At 37.3% G+C, this 17,987-nt stretch overlaps 1 protein-coding gene across 1 annotated transcript; it reads right to left on the reverse strand.

Annotated features, from left to right (window-relative positions):
• Nucleotides 1-2,170: 2,170 nt before the first annotated feature.
• Nucleotides 2,171-17,987, reverse strand: rgl3a (ral guanine nucleotide dissociation stimulator-like 3a). The gene is made up of 17 exons (XM_065260168.2): nt 17,697-17,987; nt 14,835-15,124; nt 13,928-13,966; nt 13,396-13,565; nt 13,142-13,302; nt 12,015-12,263; nt 10,140-10,243; nt 9,963-10,047; nt 8,719-8,790; nt 6,931-7,017; nt 6,792-6,824; nt 6,498-6,619; nt 5,752-5,847; nt 5,520-5,646; nt 3,719-4,027; nt 3,524-3,638; nt 2,171-3,430 (listed from the first exon to the last, which is right to left on the reverse strand). Exons 1-17 carry the CDS (start codon nt 17,718-17,720, stop codon nt 3,294-3,296), a joined length of 2,220 nt encoding a protein of 739 aa, XP_065116240.2. The 5' UTR covers nt 17,721-17,987; the 3' UTR covers nt 2,171-3,293.

A 17,987-nucleotide genomic window follows, 5' to 3' on the forward strand; every position in this document is an offset into this window, starting at 1 on the left:
CTTTGTCTGTATTTTCTCAGTCTGTCCGCTCTACTTTCATCTTTCCGTCTATGCATATTGGCAATTCCTCTCTCTCTGTAGCTATCTCTACAAATTAACCAAAGATATTTACATTTACATTATTAGTGTGAGCCTGCCCTGTCTACACTTAACAATGACATGTCAATTTACTATGATACCAGATGTGCTATCTGTTATATAAATTATATGAAGCAATCAGTCAAAGTCACGCTAAATTAGCGCAGAAAGTTTTCCATGACACCAGAGGTAGAATCATATAGCCTTCATTTATAATGAGTCAAGCTACTATGAATTAATTAAATTAATCTGGCCTAGTTTGTAGTCCTAGTCAAATCACATACAACATTACAGAAATATGACTGACAAATTATTTGTACTGAAAAAGAATATATGTGCACTTGAAAGTTTCTATTTATTTATTAAAATAAAGAAACAAGTGTCATTTTGTCACTACCGAAACAATCACGTCACAACCGAAAAGTCAACAAATGTTTCGGTTGTGACTGTTTCGGTAGTGACAATTTAAGCTAACTTTGATCCTACTGCTAAGAAGCTAATTAGTACGTAGTTAGCCAGCACAGTTCTCGACATTGAAACATGAGTAAAACCTTAATGACCAATAGAAAAAATTTTAAAAAATTAATTAATCATTACAAATGTGTGATCGGTAGTGACATTGATAAATGTCACACACTGATTTCCAAACTTTTGATCACATTTACTTCAAAACCATGGGACTGATCTAATCACCATGCCACCACGAGGGAGTGAGGCACAGACAAAGTTTCTGATTCAAAATTGAGGGGAGTGGCTTAAAGCAGTACTATATTATTGACCGAACTATGCAATGTTTCGGTAGTGACGTGAAAATGCGGGACAGTGTTTTTTTACATAATTATTCATGATTTTTACTGAAAATATCCAATAAATATATTTTTGGTTTTAATTAACAAAAGTTTTCAAAATGATACTTCTTTAAAAAATTATAAAAAAATATTAAAAAATTATTTCATATTTTTTTTTCTATGGTGAAATTCAGACCTTGGGGTTTGGGACAACCACCTCTCAATTGAAACCACTATATAAATGATGATATTTTATATATAAAGCCTGCAGCTACCTCAAATATTACTTTGGGTTTTGATTGCTATTTGCTTATATTTTTTTATTATCAAAAATTTTCCTACGTTAATGCTTTTTAAATTAGTTTTTTGGTTCCGGGACAGCAATTTGCACGAATTCGGTAGAATGGCCCATATAAAGGCTAGATGGCTCAAGGCGGAGTCAGCTGTGTCGTCACTTGGCGGCCATCTTAGGTCAGTGCTGCCATAGTGCTGCTCCCTGCTGCTGTGGACGGAAGGTGAGTGACATACGCCAACTAAAATGCTCGTAACTTGCTGAATTCTTGACGGATTTACAAACGGTTTGGTTTTTTACAAACGTTATTAACGTGGCTATAATTCTGGATGCTTTAACATGTTTCATGAATTTTTTATTTATTTTTAGTATACGTATTCAGTGTCATAGGTACATCTTTGACGTTTATAACAAACCAATCCGTTTGAAAATCGGTAAAAAATTAAGCAAGTTATGGTCATTTAAAAGTACCTGCATCATTAAAACTCAATGCTACGAGTGAGCGAGCGCCCTGTCCTAAGATGGCCGCCAAAATGCGGACGTTCAACTCAATTGGCCATCAGCGCGGACGAGCCATCTAGCCTTTATATACATATCTATGAAATCAGATACAGCTACGACCTAAATCCAGTGACATATTTGGTTTAGGGTTAGGTTTGGCGGTTCAGGATTATGATTAAAACGCTCGCTCATACGACGAGATTTCGGCGTTTGTTGTATCCTTCTAGACACAACCAGGCGCTACCGCACCTGCACAAATGAAACAAACTGGGCCTACTAACTGAACTTCATCTATTTAAAACATCCATTTAGTTTTTAATTCTTTTCTTTTTGTATTTCTTTTCTGAAGAAATAGGCCATAAAGGCCCTATGTAATGGACATACATTTTGGAAAAATATATACAATTACTTTAAAAAAAAAAATAATGACAAAGACTCACAAGAGATGTGCTTGTAAACAACCAGAAGGAATGTGTTTAAAATCCAAAAATGTCAAAAAAAGGAGACAACATTAAATGTCAAATTATGTTTATTATTACACACAGCACAAAAAAACATACATATTTAATGTATTTCGGTATGAATATGTTCATGAGTCAGAATTCATGGCTTTCTGTGCATTTCAAATCCCGATTAACTTTTAATTTGGCATTAAGCCTGCCCTACAACTTACCAACAAAGCATTTTATTCAGACCAATCAATAAGCTGACTTACTTGAACTTTCACAAAACACATACTTATTCATCTCAATGAGATATACATCTATAGTGCACAGTGCCCTTCGAATCCCATGTGCTCAGAATGTCAGAGGATATCCAATATGGATGAGTAGTGCATTCATTTGACACAGTTACAACAACATTCACACACATACAATGTTAAAAAGAGAACATCATCCATTATTCACTTTGTAAAGTTGTGAATTTTAGTACAGAAACAGCTTATGAGTTTCAAATTATTGCACATAAAATCAACTAAAAATTAAAAGCAAGAGCCGAAAGAAAACAGCACTATACAGAACAAGACAAACAAACAAACAAACAAACAAAATTTCAAGTTTAATGTGCACATATAAAATAAAATAAATACTCTAAAACTGAAATGTGGCAAACCATTAAAATATAACGATTAAAATAATCTTTATTAAAATCCTAATATAATATTAATATTATTATAACAACTTAGAAAAACCCCAAATGTATTTTCAATATATTCCTCCTATTATTAAATATTAGCTACATAAATCTCTGTAAAGGTTTGTATTTGTATGTAATATTTACAAAAGTGTTTGTCAACCTTCATCATCTATGTGACCGTCCATTTCAAAGCGAGATCTCAGAATAAACTGTCAGTAGATGTGGCCGTATATTGCATTTTCCCTTGGTCTTCATTTCAGAGTACCTTAATATGATTCTCAGATTCTTTCCTCAGCTCTTTTAATCGGTGAATCAGATCATTGTCAATAATTTGAATATTTTTGGCCCACCAGTCTCAGTTTTGACATCCAGTAGTAAACTCCTTAATATGTGTGCACAGGATATCCGTTTTGGACAGTCACCTCAAGCGAGTCGTCCATGTTGTTTGATAGTCAATGTGGTCTATAATGTTTGTCACCTGTAACCAATACAGGTGCTTATTTGCGTCCCCTTAGGCTCCAGGTTAAGCTGGTAGCTCTGCGGTGATTTTTGTAACGCTGGCGAAGCACAAAGTCATAATTGGCAGTGGTGCACATGGCATAAAAGACATTGGCTTTGTCTGGTATCACCAGCTCTACAAAAGAAAACAAAATCGAGTTACGTTATTGCATACAGTAATGTAGGCCACACACTGTAGTCCAAAAGAAGTTTAGTTCCAGAAGTTTACCTTTATCATTGGAAAGCACTTGTGTGAGACTAAAATCCTTGCAGTTCATGTCTTCTAGGTTGTGTTTCTCCAGGGCTCTCTGAATCACCTGAGCTGTCTTGTCTTGGCTTGTTATCTAAACGTGAAACAATTGGACAGTTTTAACATTTGGCCCAGTAACAAACTCCAAGTTACCGAACGTTATTCTCAACTTACCAAAATACTTTTATAAAGGTTGCCATTGTTGCCAAATTCCACGCTGACCCTGACGATACAAGAATCAGCAACCTGCTTGTTGTACAACGGCTGTTGGAGAGGAGGAGATGACGACGACGACGACGATGATGATGATGATGATGATGAAGACGATATTGATGACAGTGATGAAGCGGATGACGTAGGGGAGGGGCTGTCACGGTTCAGCACATATAAATCTGCTCGTAAGGATCTTCTAAATGAGGAAGGTGGGGTCAGAGAAGAAGTGGGCGTGTCATATGAGAGGTCCTGACAAGATGCAGACGGCGACTATGAAAGAGAGAATAAAGAACAGTCCATTTAAATAAATTATCAGACATACGCCATCAAATCACATTAGCAGTGAAGAACAGACATTAAAGAGTCAACGTTTTGAACTAACATAGTGTCAAACTTAATCACGCATTTGTTTGTTTGGGTGTTCAACAAAACAGATTGCGTGAAGCGTACAAGATATGTCTAATATAACGTCACATGCTGGCGGTCTTATCTAATACCCTGTGTTCTTTCAACCTCATTATTCATCACATCTTTTGTTGACAGTGCAAACATGAAATACTTTATGACTGCAAGGTTAAAGACATTAAACTTTCATGACAAAAGAGAAAACTTTTTTGAGTTTGACCTTATTTATGCATAAAAAAAATAAAAAATGTGTATATAAAAATAATATCTTTAATACACAAAAGCCTGGTTTCAGAAAGGCGTAGCAAAACTATAAACATGCCTTAAAAAAATATATTTTTTCAGTGCTGGGCAAAGATTAATCGCATACAAAATAAAAGTAATTTTTTTGCATAACATGAGTGTGTGCTGTTTGTAATTATTATGTATATATAAATACACACACATTCATGTATTCATTTAAGAAACATTTGCATGTGTATTTTATATATATATATACATATATACATACATACACACACACACACACACACACACACACACACACACACACACACACACACACACATATACACATATATATATACACATTATATATATATACATATATGCATACATATACGAGAGAGAGAGATTTAGACTTTTATATATTATATATTAACAATGAAAATGGATATATAAATAAAAACATTCTAAAATGTATATATGTATGTGTGTGTGTTTAAATATACTTAATAATTACACACAGTACACACTAATATATTAGGCAAAAATGCACTTTTATTTTGTAAGCGATTAATCGCGATTAATCTTTGCCCAGCACAAATTTTTTTAATTTAAGTGACGTCATAAACTTTAAATAAAATCTGAAAATGTACTTCTGCCCTTGTGGCTCATTCTCTGATGAAGTTAGCTAGACGGAATGGCTGCTGGCAGTTCCATTTCAGAATGAAATGTCTCGATTTCTATATCCAATCAATTCACAGTGGAAAACACTGGAACTTCGCAACTTCCTGTTTTCGCAGAAATGTCAACAATGCAAAATGGCATAAAAATAATAAAACTGTACAGTGGTGTAATCATCACGCAGGAAGACATTTTGTTGTCATCGAACCCGAAAATCTTAAAAAAGCGAATGACACCATAAAGAAAATGTTTTGTTATTTTTTACGTCATTGCTTCCGTTCTTCAGAATGAATGGCTACATGACTACCAAGTAAATTTCCCTTCCCTCTTGGACTTGACTCACGTACGATGACAGAATACCTCAAAGTTAAAACGAGGTCTGTCCTTTTTTGCAGAAGATGACAGTATCTATGGGATATGAAGTAGTCGATGCTGCTCTTTAGTTTCTTACCAGTGCTTTGTATCTAAGGAGTGAGATGTTAGGGCTGCTGAGATCTTCCATCTCTGAGCCACTGGAGCCAGATGAAGATACACTGATCTGATCACTCAGAGTCTTCTTGTCACTGCTGGACAGCAAACTGCAAAGAGCAAATGAGAAACAATTCAGCAGGGCAAAGGTTTATATATTTTATGTTAAGAAAAAACTAAGCAAAACATTTTTTTAGCCGCATCTCAGTACTCACGAGGTCAGTTTTTTGGAGAAGAGTCGATGGCCCCAGGCGTTTGGAGAGCTGGGACATGGATCTACTGGGGGCTCAAGCTCTCTTGACAACTCATAGCTGATGGGTAAAAGAGATATTTGGTATCTAAATATCTGAGATCATAATCCCACCTTACCCACAGGTTCAACATCAATGTCGTTTAAAGGACACAAAGTATGCAATATCCACTTTTACAAGGTGTTTGGACATAAATGTGTGTTGGCAGTGTGTGAACACAACAACCGTACAATGAAAAAAAACACTGATTCTCTTGTTAATGCGATGTCACACAAACAAAGCCCCGCCCACAGCCACTGACTGGTTTATTTTAACCAAAAGCTTCTCTAAATGTGTTTGCTAGCTAATGCGGCAAAATATTATATTATCTCAGACTGTATTCACAGGAATCAGATCTATTTTTAACCAAAAACGCTCACTGTCTCTTGGTAAGGGAGTGAGGAGCTCATTTGCAAGGTACACAAATGAAAACAGCACTTTTTGTGCTTCCACCCAAATAGGGGCATTTTGGACATGCTATAACAAATAATCTATCGGATATTTTGAGCTAAAACGTCACGGATACATTCTAGGCAGGCACACCTGAGACTTCTATTACATCTTGCAAAAATGGGCATCATATGTTTCCTTTTAAAGCAAGGATGCATTCTTAGTATGAAACAACGAAGCTGAATGTTTTTTCGATACAAAGACCATTGAAAGCATCTCACCTCTTTTGGTCAGAGAGGGCCAAGCTGCGGTTGATCCAGGCAGTGATTTGAGGATGTGACTGAAGTGTGTACTGAACACATGACGCCTGCAGCTGTCTGATCTGAGACAGAATCTCAAACTCCTGAACACAAAGAGGAAGAGGAAAAGTGCACGTCAGTACTCTGGAAACAAAAGTTATAACGCATAGACAGCATTTTAGCAAAATTCAAATAATTCTAGCATTGCATGTATCTGTGTTAGATAAGACTATCCCAGAATTCATTGCAATGATGGTAAGCAAACAATTTACTTACTTTTCTGCGCTTTTCAAAGTTAATGAGACCCCCCTGTGAGCAGAAAAGAGAAAAATCAACCACAATAAAATGATGTCTATCTTAAAAAAAGAGACTAATTCACACATAACATGAATGTAGATCTGACGGAGCTTCTCACCTCAACATTATCACCTAGTGCCGTGTCCAACATGGTGAGAACGGTCAGGTAAGTGCCCAGGTACGGCACCTCGCCACTGGATGAGGTCTGTCAAACACATTAACATACAGTATAAGGCCAAAGAGTTGAATATTTTAATATTTAGGCAGACATAAATACACATAATGAAAAATTTCCCCTTTAGAGCACATCATCTTTTTCCTACAGCTAAAAGAGGCTTTGTGATTTATGTGATTATAAATATCTCACTAAGAGGAACACACCGTTTACTGGTTATACATTTGATGGATCAGCTCGCATTATTCCTACATGCTTTGGGGGTTTTATTGACGTGTTAGCAGATTTACATTTTGGCTTTAAAAGAAAAGTATAGTTTTCAGTCATTTGGATTATAAGGGGACATTTCACAAGATGTTTTTCAGGTGTAAAATAAATCTTTGGTGTCCTCAGAGTACATATGTAAAGTTTTAGCTCAAAATACCAACACAATTAATTTATTTTAGCATGTCAAAATTGCCACTTTGTAGCAAAAATGTGCCATTTTTGGGTGTACCCTCTTTAGGTGTGTCCTTTAAAGGGATAGTTCGGCGAAAAACGATATTAAACCCATGATTTACTCAGCCCCAAGCTGTCCGAGTTGCATATGTCCATCGTTTTTCAGACAAACACATTATCGGATATTTTTGAAAATGTTTTAGATCTTTCAGTTGATTAAATGGGAGGTTACGGGGTCCACGACCTTCAAGTCCAAAAAAAGTGCGTCCATCCTTCACAAATTAAATCCAAACGGCTCCAGGATGATAAACAAAGGTCTTCTGAGGGTAATCCGCGCGGTGTTGTTGTAGAAATATCCATATTTAAAACTTTATTAACGAAAATAAATACCTTCCGGTAGCGCCGCCATCTTAGACTCCTCTGTATTCAGGAGAGAGTATTAGCGTAGTGTACGCACTTTTCTTAGTGACGTATGACAAATTCGGAGGGCGGGGCACAGAGCAGCAGCAGAGTAGCCTCCGTAGGCTGCGTAAGCTCTCATCCTGAATGCGGACGCGACTAAGATGGCGGCGCTACCGGAAGGTATTTTTTTCGTTAATAAAGTTTTAAATATGGATATTTCTACAACAACACCGCGTGGATTACCCTCAGAAGACCTTTGTTTATCATCCTGGAGCCGTTTGGACGCCCTTTTTTTGGACTTGAAGGTCGTGGACCCCGTAACATTACATTTAATCAACTGAAAGATCTAAAATATTTTCTAAAATATCCGAAAATGTGTTTGTCTGAAAAACGATGGACATATGCAACTCGGACAGCTTGGGGGTGAGTAAATCATGGGTTTAATATCATTTTTGGCCGAACTATCCCTTTAAAATGCTAATGAGATGATTACATGCAAACACTGATCGCCAATGTGGTGGTTTGTTAAAATTAAAACTCAATGTGCTGTCAATTATTTCTGTCTCTCTCTCTCTCTCTCTCTCTCTCTCTCTCTCTCTCTCTCTCTCTCTCTCTCTCTCTCTCTCTCTCTCTCTCTCTCTCTCTCTCTCTCTCTCTCTCTCTCTCTCTCTCTCTCTCTCTCTCTCTCTCTCTCTCTCCACCAAATAGTAGTGCCGTGTTTGGATAGTGCAGATAAAGGGGTGGTATTAGTATAATGAGATCCCCTTCTGACATCACAAGGTGAGCCAAATATGCTTGCAGAGAATGGTTTACCAAAACTAAGTTACTGATAGCTAATGTAAAATAAATATAAAACTCTTTAATATAAAAGCTACTACTGATTACTCTTACCATAAGTTTAGATGCAGGGCTGATCCCAGAAGACTTTGGAGCAGTGTCCACCTGTGAGTCCTGGTTTTCTTCCTATTGCACAAAATAAAAACACATGTTTGAGCAATCCTAAATGAAAATAACTTGCATGTACAGATCTTTTAATATGCCAGTGCCATTGATTTGTCTTAAGACACACACCAGTAACGTTTTTATCTAAAAATGCTTAAACATGTTAATTTAACTAAAGGGGTTCGCACACCGGACGCGCAGTGCCACGCCAGGTTGCGCATAGGTCAACTCGGAGGTATCGTACACCGGAAGTGCACATTAAATAGCAAAATATACGTTAGCAGCCAAAGTTAATCGCTAACGATTTGGGACAAATATTATGTTATTTAATGTTAAACTATGTGAGTTGCGCGACAGGGATTTGAGCAACTTCCTGAGTCAAAGCTGGGTGCCACGGACAGGCGCCATCGGTGTGCGTATACTCATAGAATACAATGTGTTTGATTTTTTTAGAACGATGTGGCGCTGAGCTGCGCGCCTGGTGTGCGACCCCCTTAAGGCCTAGTCCTGGCTTTAGCTAAGCCTTGTATGTGAAACCAGGCATTAGTTAACTGGATTTACAATACGCTTATGGATTTTAGCAGATGCTTTTATCTAAAGCAGTGGTTCTCAAACTTTTTCAGCGTGTGGACCCCCTTGTGTATGGCTTATTCCTTTGCGGCCCCCCCAAAGAAAATTGATGACAAATGTCATAAAACTGGGGCCCCCTGGCACTATCTCGTGGCCCCCAGTTTGAGAACCACTGATCTAAAGTGCCTTACAGTGCATTCAAGCTATACATTTTTTTATTATGTCAGTATGTGTGTTTCCTCACTATTGAAGCCACAGCTTTTGAGCTGCTAACGCAATGCTCTACACCTGTTTGTGAGCAGGATGTGATGGAGAGAACTGTGATGACTGTGCGTTTTTTAATCTTCGCCTATCCTCATATTGATTTATCCCTCACACGCGAGCTTGAAATATGGTATGAAAATGATTAGATATTGCCTGATAGGGTTTTTAAGAGCAGCTAGAGGATGAGGACACACCTGAATCTTATCAGTTTTCAAACACGGCTATCAGCTCTTATTGGATGAAACGCATACTGGTAAAGCAGCAGAAGCACGCGTTTGCACGTTACGTACCAGGTTAGGTTACAGGAGTGTTTTGAAGGTCAAAAAAAATTGTGAAATGGATGAATCAGTGACCCATACCTCTACAAAGATTTCTCTGTTGGTAAGCACACAGTTCTCATCAGGAAAGGTTTCGCAGAGGTTATCAAAAGTAGCCACGCTCTCCCTGAAATGAGAAATGTAATTTTTTTAAATGTAAAAATCAAAGCTATTTTAAGAAAGTAACATTACGATGTTTGGGCATACTGTATGGTCTACCTGCTGATCGCTGCCCAGGTTTTCTTTAGCCGGTAGATGGCATTGGACTGAAGTGCAGATAGGATGGCTCTTAAAGAAGAAAAGTTTTTTAAATGATGGCACTCCTGTTGTAAAAATAAAAACAGCATTGTTAAAGCAAACAGACAAGAAACTGCAAATAGGCCACATGCATACTACAGATAAATGCGGTTGTCACTCCTCTAGAGATTGCTTAATCCTGTGCTTTATATGCAAATTTCAACTATTTATGGGTGTGACAACAACATTCCATAACTGAGTTAGTCTCTTTTAGACAATGACAGATCATCTAAGGTGCAATGCAAGAAAAAATGTCAAATGTTTCTTCATTCTATTATTACACTGTCAACATAAATTGTCAAAATATGTACCCGGGCTTTCACTGGGGTGGTATACTTTTGTACTTAAAGAGTTCATAATTTTACCTCACATTGGGTACACATTGGAACTACAGAAAGCGTATTAGCACCTCAAAGACACATATTGGTATCAAGTGTATACATATCTGTACCTAATCATTTGATGATTTTTTTATCATGGTTTTTGCCTTTATTCTTTTTTATAGGAAATTGAAACCTTGCTTGGATTCAAACCCAGGTCACAGTGAGACAAAAGCTCTTATAAATGACCTGGACCACAAAACCAGTCAAAAGAGTGCATTTTTTGAATTAAGATTTATACACCATGACTAATAAGTAAGCTTTCAATTGATGTATGATTTTTTTAGGACAGGACATTATTTGGTCGAGATAAAATTTTTTGGAAAACTGGAATGTGAGAGTGCAAAAATCGAAATATTGAGAAAATCACCTTAAGTCCTTAGCAACACACATTAATAATGATAAATGCATTTTTTTTAAATATATTTACAGTAGGAAATTTACAAAAGAAATTTAATGGAACATGATCTTTACTTAATATCCTCATGATTTTTGGTATAAAAGCAATCTATAATTTTGTCCATAAAATTTATTTTTGGCTATTGCTACAAATATACCCATGCGACTTAAAGGCGTAGTTCCCCCCAAAATGAAAATAATGTCATTATTGACTCTCATGTCGTCCCAAACTCGTAAGACCTCTGTTAATCTTCGGAAAACACAGTTTAAGGTGTTTTATACTTAGTTAGAGAGCTTGTTGACCCTTCATTGAAAATCTACGTACGGTATACAGTCCATGTCCAGAAAGGTAATAAAAACATCATCAAAGTAGTCCATGTGACATCAGTGGGTCAGTTAGAATGTGTTGAAGAATCGAAAATACATTTTGGTCCAAAAATATCAAAAATTACGACTTAATCCAGCATTGTATTCTCCTCCACGTCTGTTGTGAGGCGCATGCGCAAGACTAAAGTCACGTGACTGCAGTGGATGACGTACGACACGGCTGACGTGTTATCTGGTGCGCCCGGGCTTCATTTACAGTCTAAAGGAAGACGCACGCTGTAAATTCGGAAAAAAATGTCACAAACATGTCTGAGGATAACAAGTCATCCGCAAAATGTATTTTCAATGCTTCAACACATTCTAACTGGCCCACTGATGTCACATGGGCTACTTTGATGATGTTTTTATTACCTTTCTGGACATGGACAGTATACCGTACACAGATTTTCAATGAAGGGTCAACAAGCTCTCGGACTAAATATAAAACATCTTAAACTGTGTTCCAAAGAAGAACGGAGGTCTTACGAGTTTGGAACGACATGAGGGTGAGTCATTAATGACATTATTTTCATTTTTGGGTGAACTATCCCTTTAAGGTTTTTTGTTCCAGGGTCACACGTGTCTAAACCATGTGCACATGCTACAGCTTCAACATGTGTCCATTTGAATTGTTTTTAAGCTTTATACACACCTGAGCCACAGTGATCCACTTCTCAATAATCTTTGCCCTTTGCGTTGGGCTGCTGTGAGGGCAGGATGGGGAACTGGAAGGGGAGGTGGCAGGCGGGCACAACAGTGAGGTGATCACACAGTTAGTGACGGCGTTAAACTGAGCGATGGTGGCACGGACTGTTGGCGCTAGATTTCTGTTCTCCTTCTTGTCCCTCTGAGACCAAATGCAGCCGAGGCAGTGAAATGGAACTACTTTAACAAAAAGCTCCTGAGAAATGAAAAAAAATGAAATCAGTTTAAGCTTTTAATTCAAAGCGACTTATAGTGCATTTAATCTATACGTTTTTTTAAAAAAATATGTGGTCCCTCGAATTGAATTTGGGATTGAGGTGCTAACATAACTCTAACAGAAATTAAAGCATCCTCTCCTGTCCAAACAATGGTAATTTAGCAAAAATGCCCATTGCCCATTCACTCAATAGCTGTGTTTTTTATTAAAAATTGCGCAAAACTTTGTTGTTATTTTCTAAATGTCGACAAAAAGCTATTGCGAAATGGCATTTCCATTAACCAATGTTATGCGACTAAACATCATTTTGTTGCCTTGCGATAAGTCATTCCAAAAGATGTTGACGGATGCGTTTGACTTCATACGGCACGGCGCAGACTGACATGCCGATACTCAAAAGCGTACAGAACAGACTACCGAATTGCTCTTGAGGTATTTTGATGTCATGCGCTTGTTGGTTCTTGTGACGCCGCATGAAGTAAAACATACTGCGCCATTATAAAAGAATGATCATGTGACTTTTACGCAAGTACTGTAAACCATTGCAGCAATATATTCCTTTTTTGAATTGCCTAAAAACCACCTCACCTGAGCGTTAAAACGTTTATGCGATATATATGAGTTTATGTGAAATTGCCGTGTTTCCATTGGTCGCATATTTTATTCGCTATTTCAATTTGCGCAATTTAAAGGGTGATGGAAACGCAGCTAATGACTCCTATTGGGTGATCAGACAATTGGCTTATCCAGAAGAAACCCATTAGACAATATTACGTAAACATCAGAAATACTAACAATTTATTCCTAGTTTTAAAACATACCAATTAAAATAAAATAAAAAAATGATTGACACCTACAGCGTCCAACAGCGTGAGCTGCTCTGCGATATCTCGTGCGGGGAAATCCAGAACATTTCCCATCTCCTCTGTGTCCCGTCTTTCCTCGGTTTCTTCACTTGTGGGCTCAACTTCACCGGCAGTAGAAGCTTCCGCTGATACGCAGCCACCCGTGTGCGTATCTGTTGATGTAAACATATTTATTAAGCTCCAGAAAAAACACACGCTTGTGTGGGTATACAGGCTTCCTGAGTCAAGATTAGTTCGAGACCAACCTTCTGCCTGAAACGTTTTGAAAAGAGCTTCGGCTTGCTGAGCCAGACGTCTGAAACACAAGCGACGTCGCAGATTACCACAGAGCTGGCGCAGAGCCTGGTGAGCCGGTGGGTCCCGGAGGTCTTCGCGATACTCGTCTAGCCACAGACGGATCAGACGGGGCAGAGTGCTAAACACACACAAATACGCTCATTGTAAGTGTTAAAAAAAAAAAACTTGGAAATGAACCAATGACTAAGATGGATAACCTGTTTGAATCCAGCTTGCTTATGTAAGCGACAAATAACGTATAGTAAGCTAGTTTATTTATTGGTAAATAAACCCAGACAGGTGATCAAGCAAACTGTTGCGAATAAAACACATGTTGGAATCTTAAAAAGTTTCCTTAAGATTTAAAGTTAATGTCAACTACAGTTTATACAGTAGTAGAAATCAAACAACATTTAACCATTCCACAACTGACCAATCAAAACCAAGCATTCTATAGATCTGTTGAATAGTTTTAATAATAAAGACCTACGTCCAACCTACCTTCTGACATTGTTGTCCAGACTGGGGTCCTTGTCGTCTCTACATAGACAAACGCACAAAGTTAATATTGAGAACATTTGAACAACGGAAATCTTGTAAAAGTAGTTTAGACATGGATTAGGATGATTTAAAGGATTATTACTATAACTATTTCAGGTCATGTTTTGCACACATAGAAACCAACACAAAGGTCACAAGACGTTACGCACTTTCAAAGCCTATTATCTTTATTTATGCTTCAACAGACCACAAAGGAGAGTCCTCTCCAGGTACAACAAAAGCAGCGGTGACGTGGGACTAGTCAAGTGTAACCTGTTCTGCAAAAAGATGTTCGCTGAACTGTTTGGTGTGACTGCCATACATATAAAAGGTGTCTTGGAAACGCTAAGAAAATCTGGTATTCAGTTGAGGTCATATCATCTCCAAGCATTTAAAAAATGTGCCAATTATCATATTTCAGTAAATATTTGAACTATATCTGTTACTGCAGCTAGTAGATACAGTACTCAGATGCAAAACCCTCTAAGTGCATCTGACATGTTTTCTTGTAAATTAGCATTTTTTATCCGACTCTTAATGGATTATGCCAACAAACCGGCATTTCCGGATGGCCTGAGGATGTGGATTTGAAGCGAAAGTTTTAATGAATGTATAATTCGTGTATATAATATCATCATCTCATTTTTGATGGAGGTGGCGTTAAGCTGCTTTTGCATCTGAGCTCTTCATATATATATGTGATATCCTTCAATTCTTATAAAACAGAACTTTAACATCGGTCTGTTTTTTATACAAATATTTAGATTATCTGTTATCTACATCAAACATAAATTGCATCCTTTTAGAAGGGAACATTTTCGTTTATACTAAACATTATGATCTTAGTCTAATGTCTATGAGTGCTCACCTTTGAAACAGGAGCTCTATGAGAGCATCTGTGGATGTAAAGGCTCTGTACGTGGAAAGAAAGATGTGTATGTAGTCTGGGTCGGGGCACTCTGGGTTCACCAGTTCTGTCACCAGTCGTTCCAGAGCGCCCGCTTTAAGCCTGCGGACTTTGAGCGTGCGGTACTGCATAAATCCACTGGCACAGTCAATCTCGGTCGCGTCCGGCACAGGCTGAATGGGTTCTCTGTGAAGAGTGATCCCATAAACGGCCCCATCCTCTACCTCCTCTCCCCACTCCTGGACCGGGTCCTGGGAAAATAGTTAAACAGACAGAAAATCACTCTCGGGCACCTTTACTTTGGCTGTTGCCCACTTGGGGGGAAGGATCTAGCTATCTCAACCCAAGCATCTTTATTATCAACACTTGACTAATAATAGCAATACTAGGAATTCCTACCTTATATTTATTTATATATACTAAAAAACAAACAAAATAAATGCTATATACACTATGCTAGACTTCACTTATATTCTCATTTGTAAAGCACTCATTATAGTTCTGCGTAGGTCCTACGGCCATCGTCCGCGTCGATGTGCAATTACACATGCAGGGCACTAGCAGGCAGTATCCACGTGTAACCCACAGCAGCAGTGCAACAGCCAAAGAAGCAGCAGCTTGACCAGTAAACCCACAAAAGAAGCAGCTTGTTGTGTATGATTTAAGAAGACCTATGGCCATAGCCTATGGCATAGCCTAGGGCAGTGGTTCTCAAACTTTTTCAGCATGCGGCCCCCCTTGTGTACTGTGCATTCTTTCGCGGTCCCCCAAAATAAAATGTATGACAAAAAACAGTTCTAAAACTTAACATTTTAATTAAACAAAACATTAAATTATACAAAGTAGTGCTTTTGGTTAGTAGCCTTATTTTTTAGGTTTAATTACACAGAATTCATGGTAAATTACTAATGTATTTTATAAAATGTCATAAAACTGGGGCCCCCCTGGCACCATCTCGCGGCCCCCCCGGGGGCCCCATTTGTCATCCTTTTAGTCATGAAAATTCATTTTTCCAGTTCAACAAAAATGCTGATACTGCAGTGCACTAGATTCAGTCAAATGCACTGAAATGACAATGTTCCCTGACTGACCAACATAGCACCCGCGCAGGCCGAGATATACAAAACAGGTATCTTTGGGAAAATGCAGGCAAATGGTTAACCAAATTGCAACGCAGTAAGCACGCTTTATTTTTACAGGCTTGGGAAGACTGAGATTTTACATTAGCATTTTTGGACTTATACAAAGTGTACAAACCATGTAATGGACAAATATAGCTTAAAATTTTTTCATAATAATATTTGCCAGTTTAAGGAAGTGGAAAAGGCTTTATTTTACAGTAAAAGATTTAGTTTGAGATTTGACACTAAAAAAAGACTCGGCAACTTCCTTCTAAAAATCTCCCTCTTTTTTGTGATAAAATAAGACCTGGATTATTTGTATAGGAAATAACGCATCCCTCGGGGAATACCAGTTGTGGTGAATAAAAACCTGACGAGTTAAACAAAGACAAAGACAGACTGTGACACTTTGATGTAAATAATGTTCAGTGTTTTGTCTCACAAAGCAAACAAGTGTTGTTTTTCAGCTGGTTGACTGATTTAAATGTGACCAGCATTAGATGACCTCATACCAGCTGGCGTGAGAACGATACTGGGCTAGCACATCGGTGCCATCTCTCACTGATACTTGTCAATACTAACGAATACAAACATATCAACTTGTCATAAAGAACTAGGATTACCAACCTTTGTTTTTACACAAATGTATATTTATTTTTAAATATGCATGTGCATATTGAAAACAATTGTAAAACAAATGTATCCCTATTGCTTTGAAAACAAATTTGTACCCAAAGAGTTTATACAGTACTAGTATCTCAAGGTACATAATGTAACAGATGTATCCATATTTGTATTAAATGGTGCACACTTATCCTAAATAATTACATAATATAAAATAAATGTAAAAAATATTTACACAGCTTAATTATTCATTTCTGTATCTAAACTACATAATAAAAGCATACAAGATGTAAGTGCATGCTTTATAGAAACTCCAGAAAACTTGATCAAAATGATAAAATGAAAAATAAGAGAAAAAAAAAAAAATCACACACACAAAACATGATGGGGGAGCGCGAGAGGTGATACTATAATGGGTCACATGTGAAACAGGACACATAAAGCTGTATGTAAATGGCTTTTATCTACAGGTGGGTTTGCCAACAAAATCAAGACTGTGACTCCCAAGGGAACCCTGTACTGAACACCCACTTAATTTAGTTTACAGAAAGCCAACATCAAATCCAATCCCAATGGAAAAAATACTGTTATACTTATAAGTATACTAAGTATATTAAAAAGTACATTTACTATAGTAAACTGTAGTAACATTCTTAGATACTATAGTTTTTTCCCAAAGTAAATATGAGAGTATACTCTATTTAGTACAGTTTATCAGTTCACTATTGTTAGTACTATAGAATAATATAGTATACATTAACAAAGAGTAGTAATTACTATAATATACTAACAGTATACTACAGTTTACTAAACTAGACAACAGTAAATTAATTTATATGGGACAGTTTTTGTAAATGACACAATACAATGTGACATCATAGCAATACTTTGAGACCTGGAAATTGGGTCACCCATAAACCAAAGGATATTTTGCATTTCCATGGCACGAGAACCAGTGTTAACACAGTGCGCCTGCGCGAAACTTGCTAACAATACAAACATTATCAAGCCATTACATGTAATATCGTCAATATAAAAACTATAGCCTAACGTTACTATACTTCAGAAAGTGACTTACCATTGTGAACTCCCATTTGCCCATTTTGCCGCTTTCTCCTCAGCCGTATTCAATCCGTTTAAAAGTTCAATCTTTCCATTAGCGCAACAAAAATTTTGTCAATCAAAATCCTCCGTCGGTTGGTGTCAAGCCGGACTGTCATTCCAAGACACGAGCTGGAAATGAATGACTTGGCGAAGCGCTATTTATTCAGGATTTTTTTTTAAAACTATTTTTATTTTGTATTATTTATTATTTTTGATGGTTTAGCAGGATGTTTTCTCGGTCTTCGAGTTGTCTACACTGCAGCCA

This window comes from Paramisgurnus dabryanus, chromosome 7, assembly GCF_030506205.2.
Source record: "Paramisgurnus dabryanus chromosome 7, PD_genome_1.1, whole genome shotgun sequence".
Lineage (NCBI taxonomy): Eukaryota > Metazoa > Chordata > Actinopteri > Cypriniformes > Cobitidae > Paramisgurnus > Paramisgurnus dabryanus.

Bases quoted from the DNA above. Each gene is read 5' to 3' on its own strand.
- rgl3a (XM_065260168.2), bottom strand. From the start codon at position 17,720: ATGGGCAAATGGGAGTTCACAATG. The intron at 7,018-8,718 runs GTAAGAGTAATC...TGTGTTTGACAG, and splicing joins GCCCTGCATCTAAACTTATG to ACCTCATCCAGTGGCGAGGT. The intron at 5,848-6,497 runs GTGAGATGCTTT...TTTACCCATCAG, and splicing joins GCCCTCTCTGACCAAAAGAG to CTATGAGTTGTCAAGAGAGC.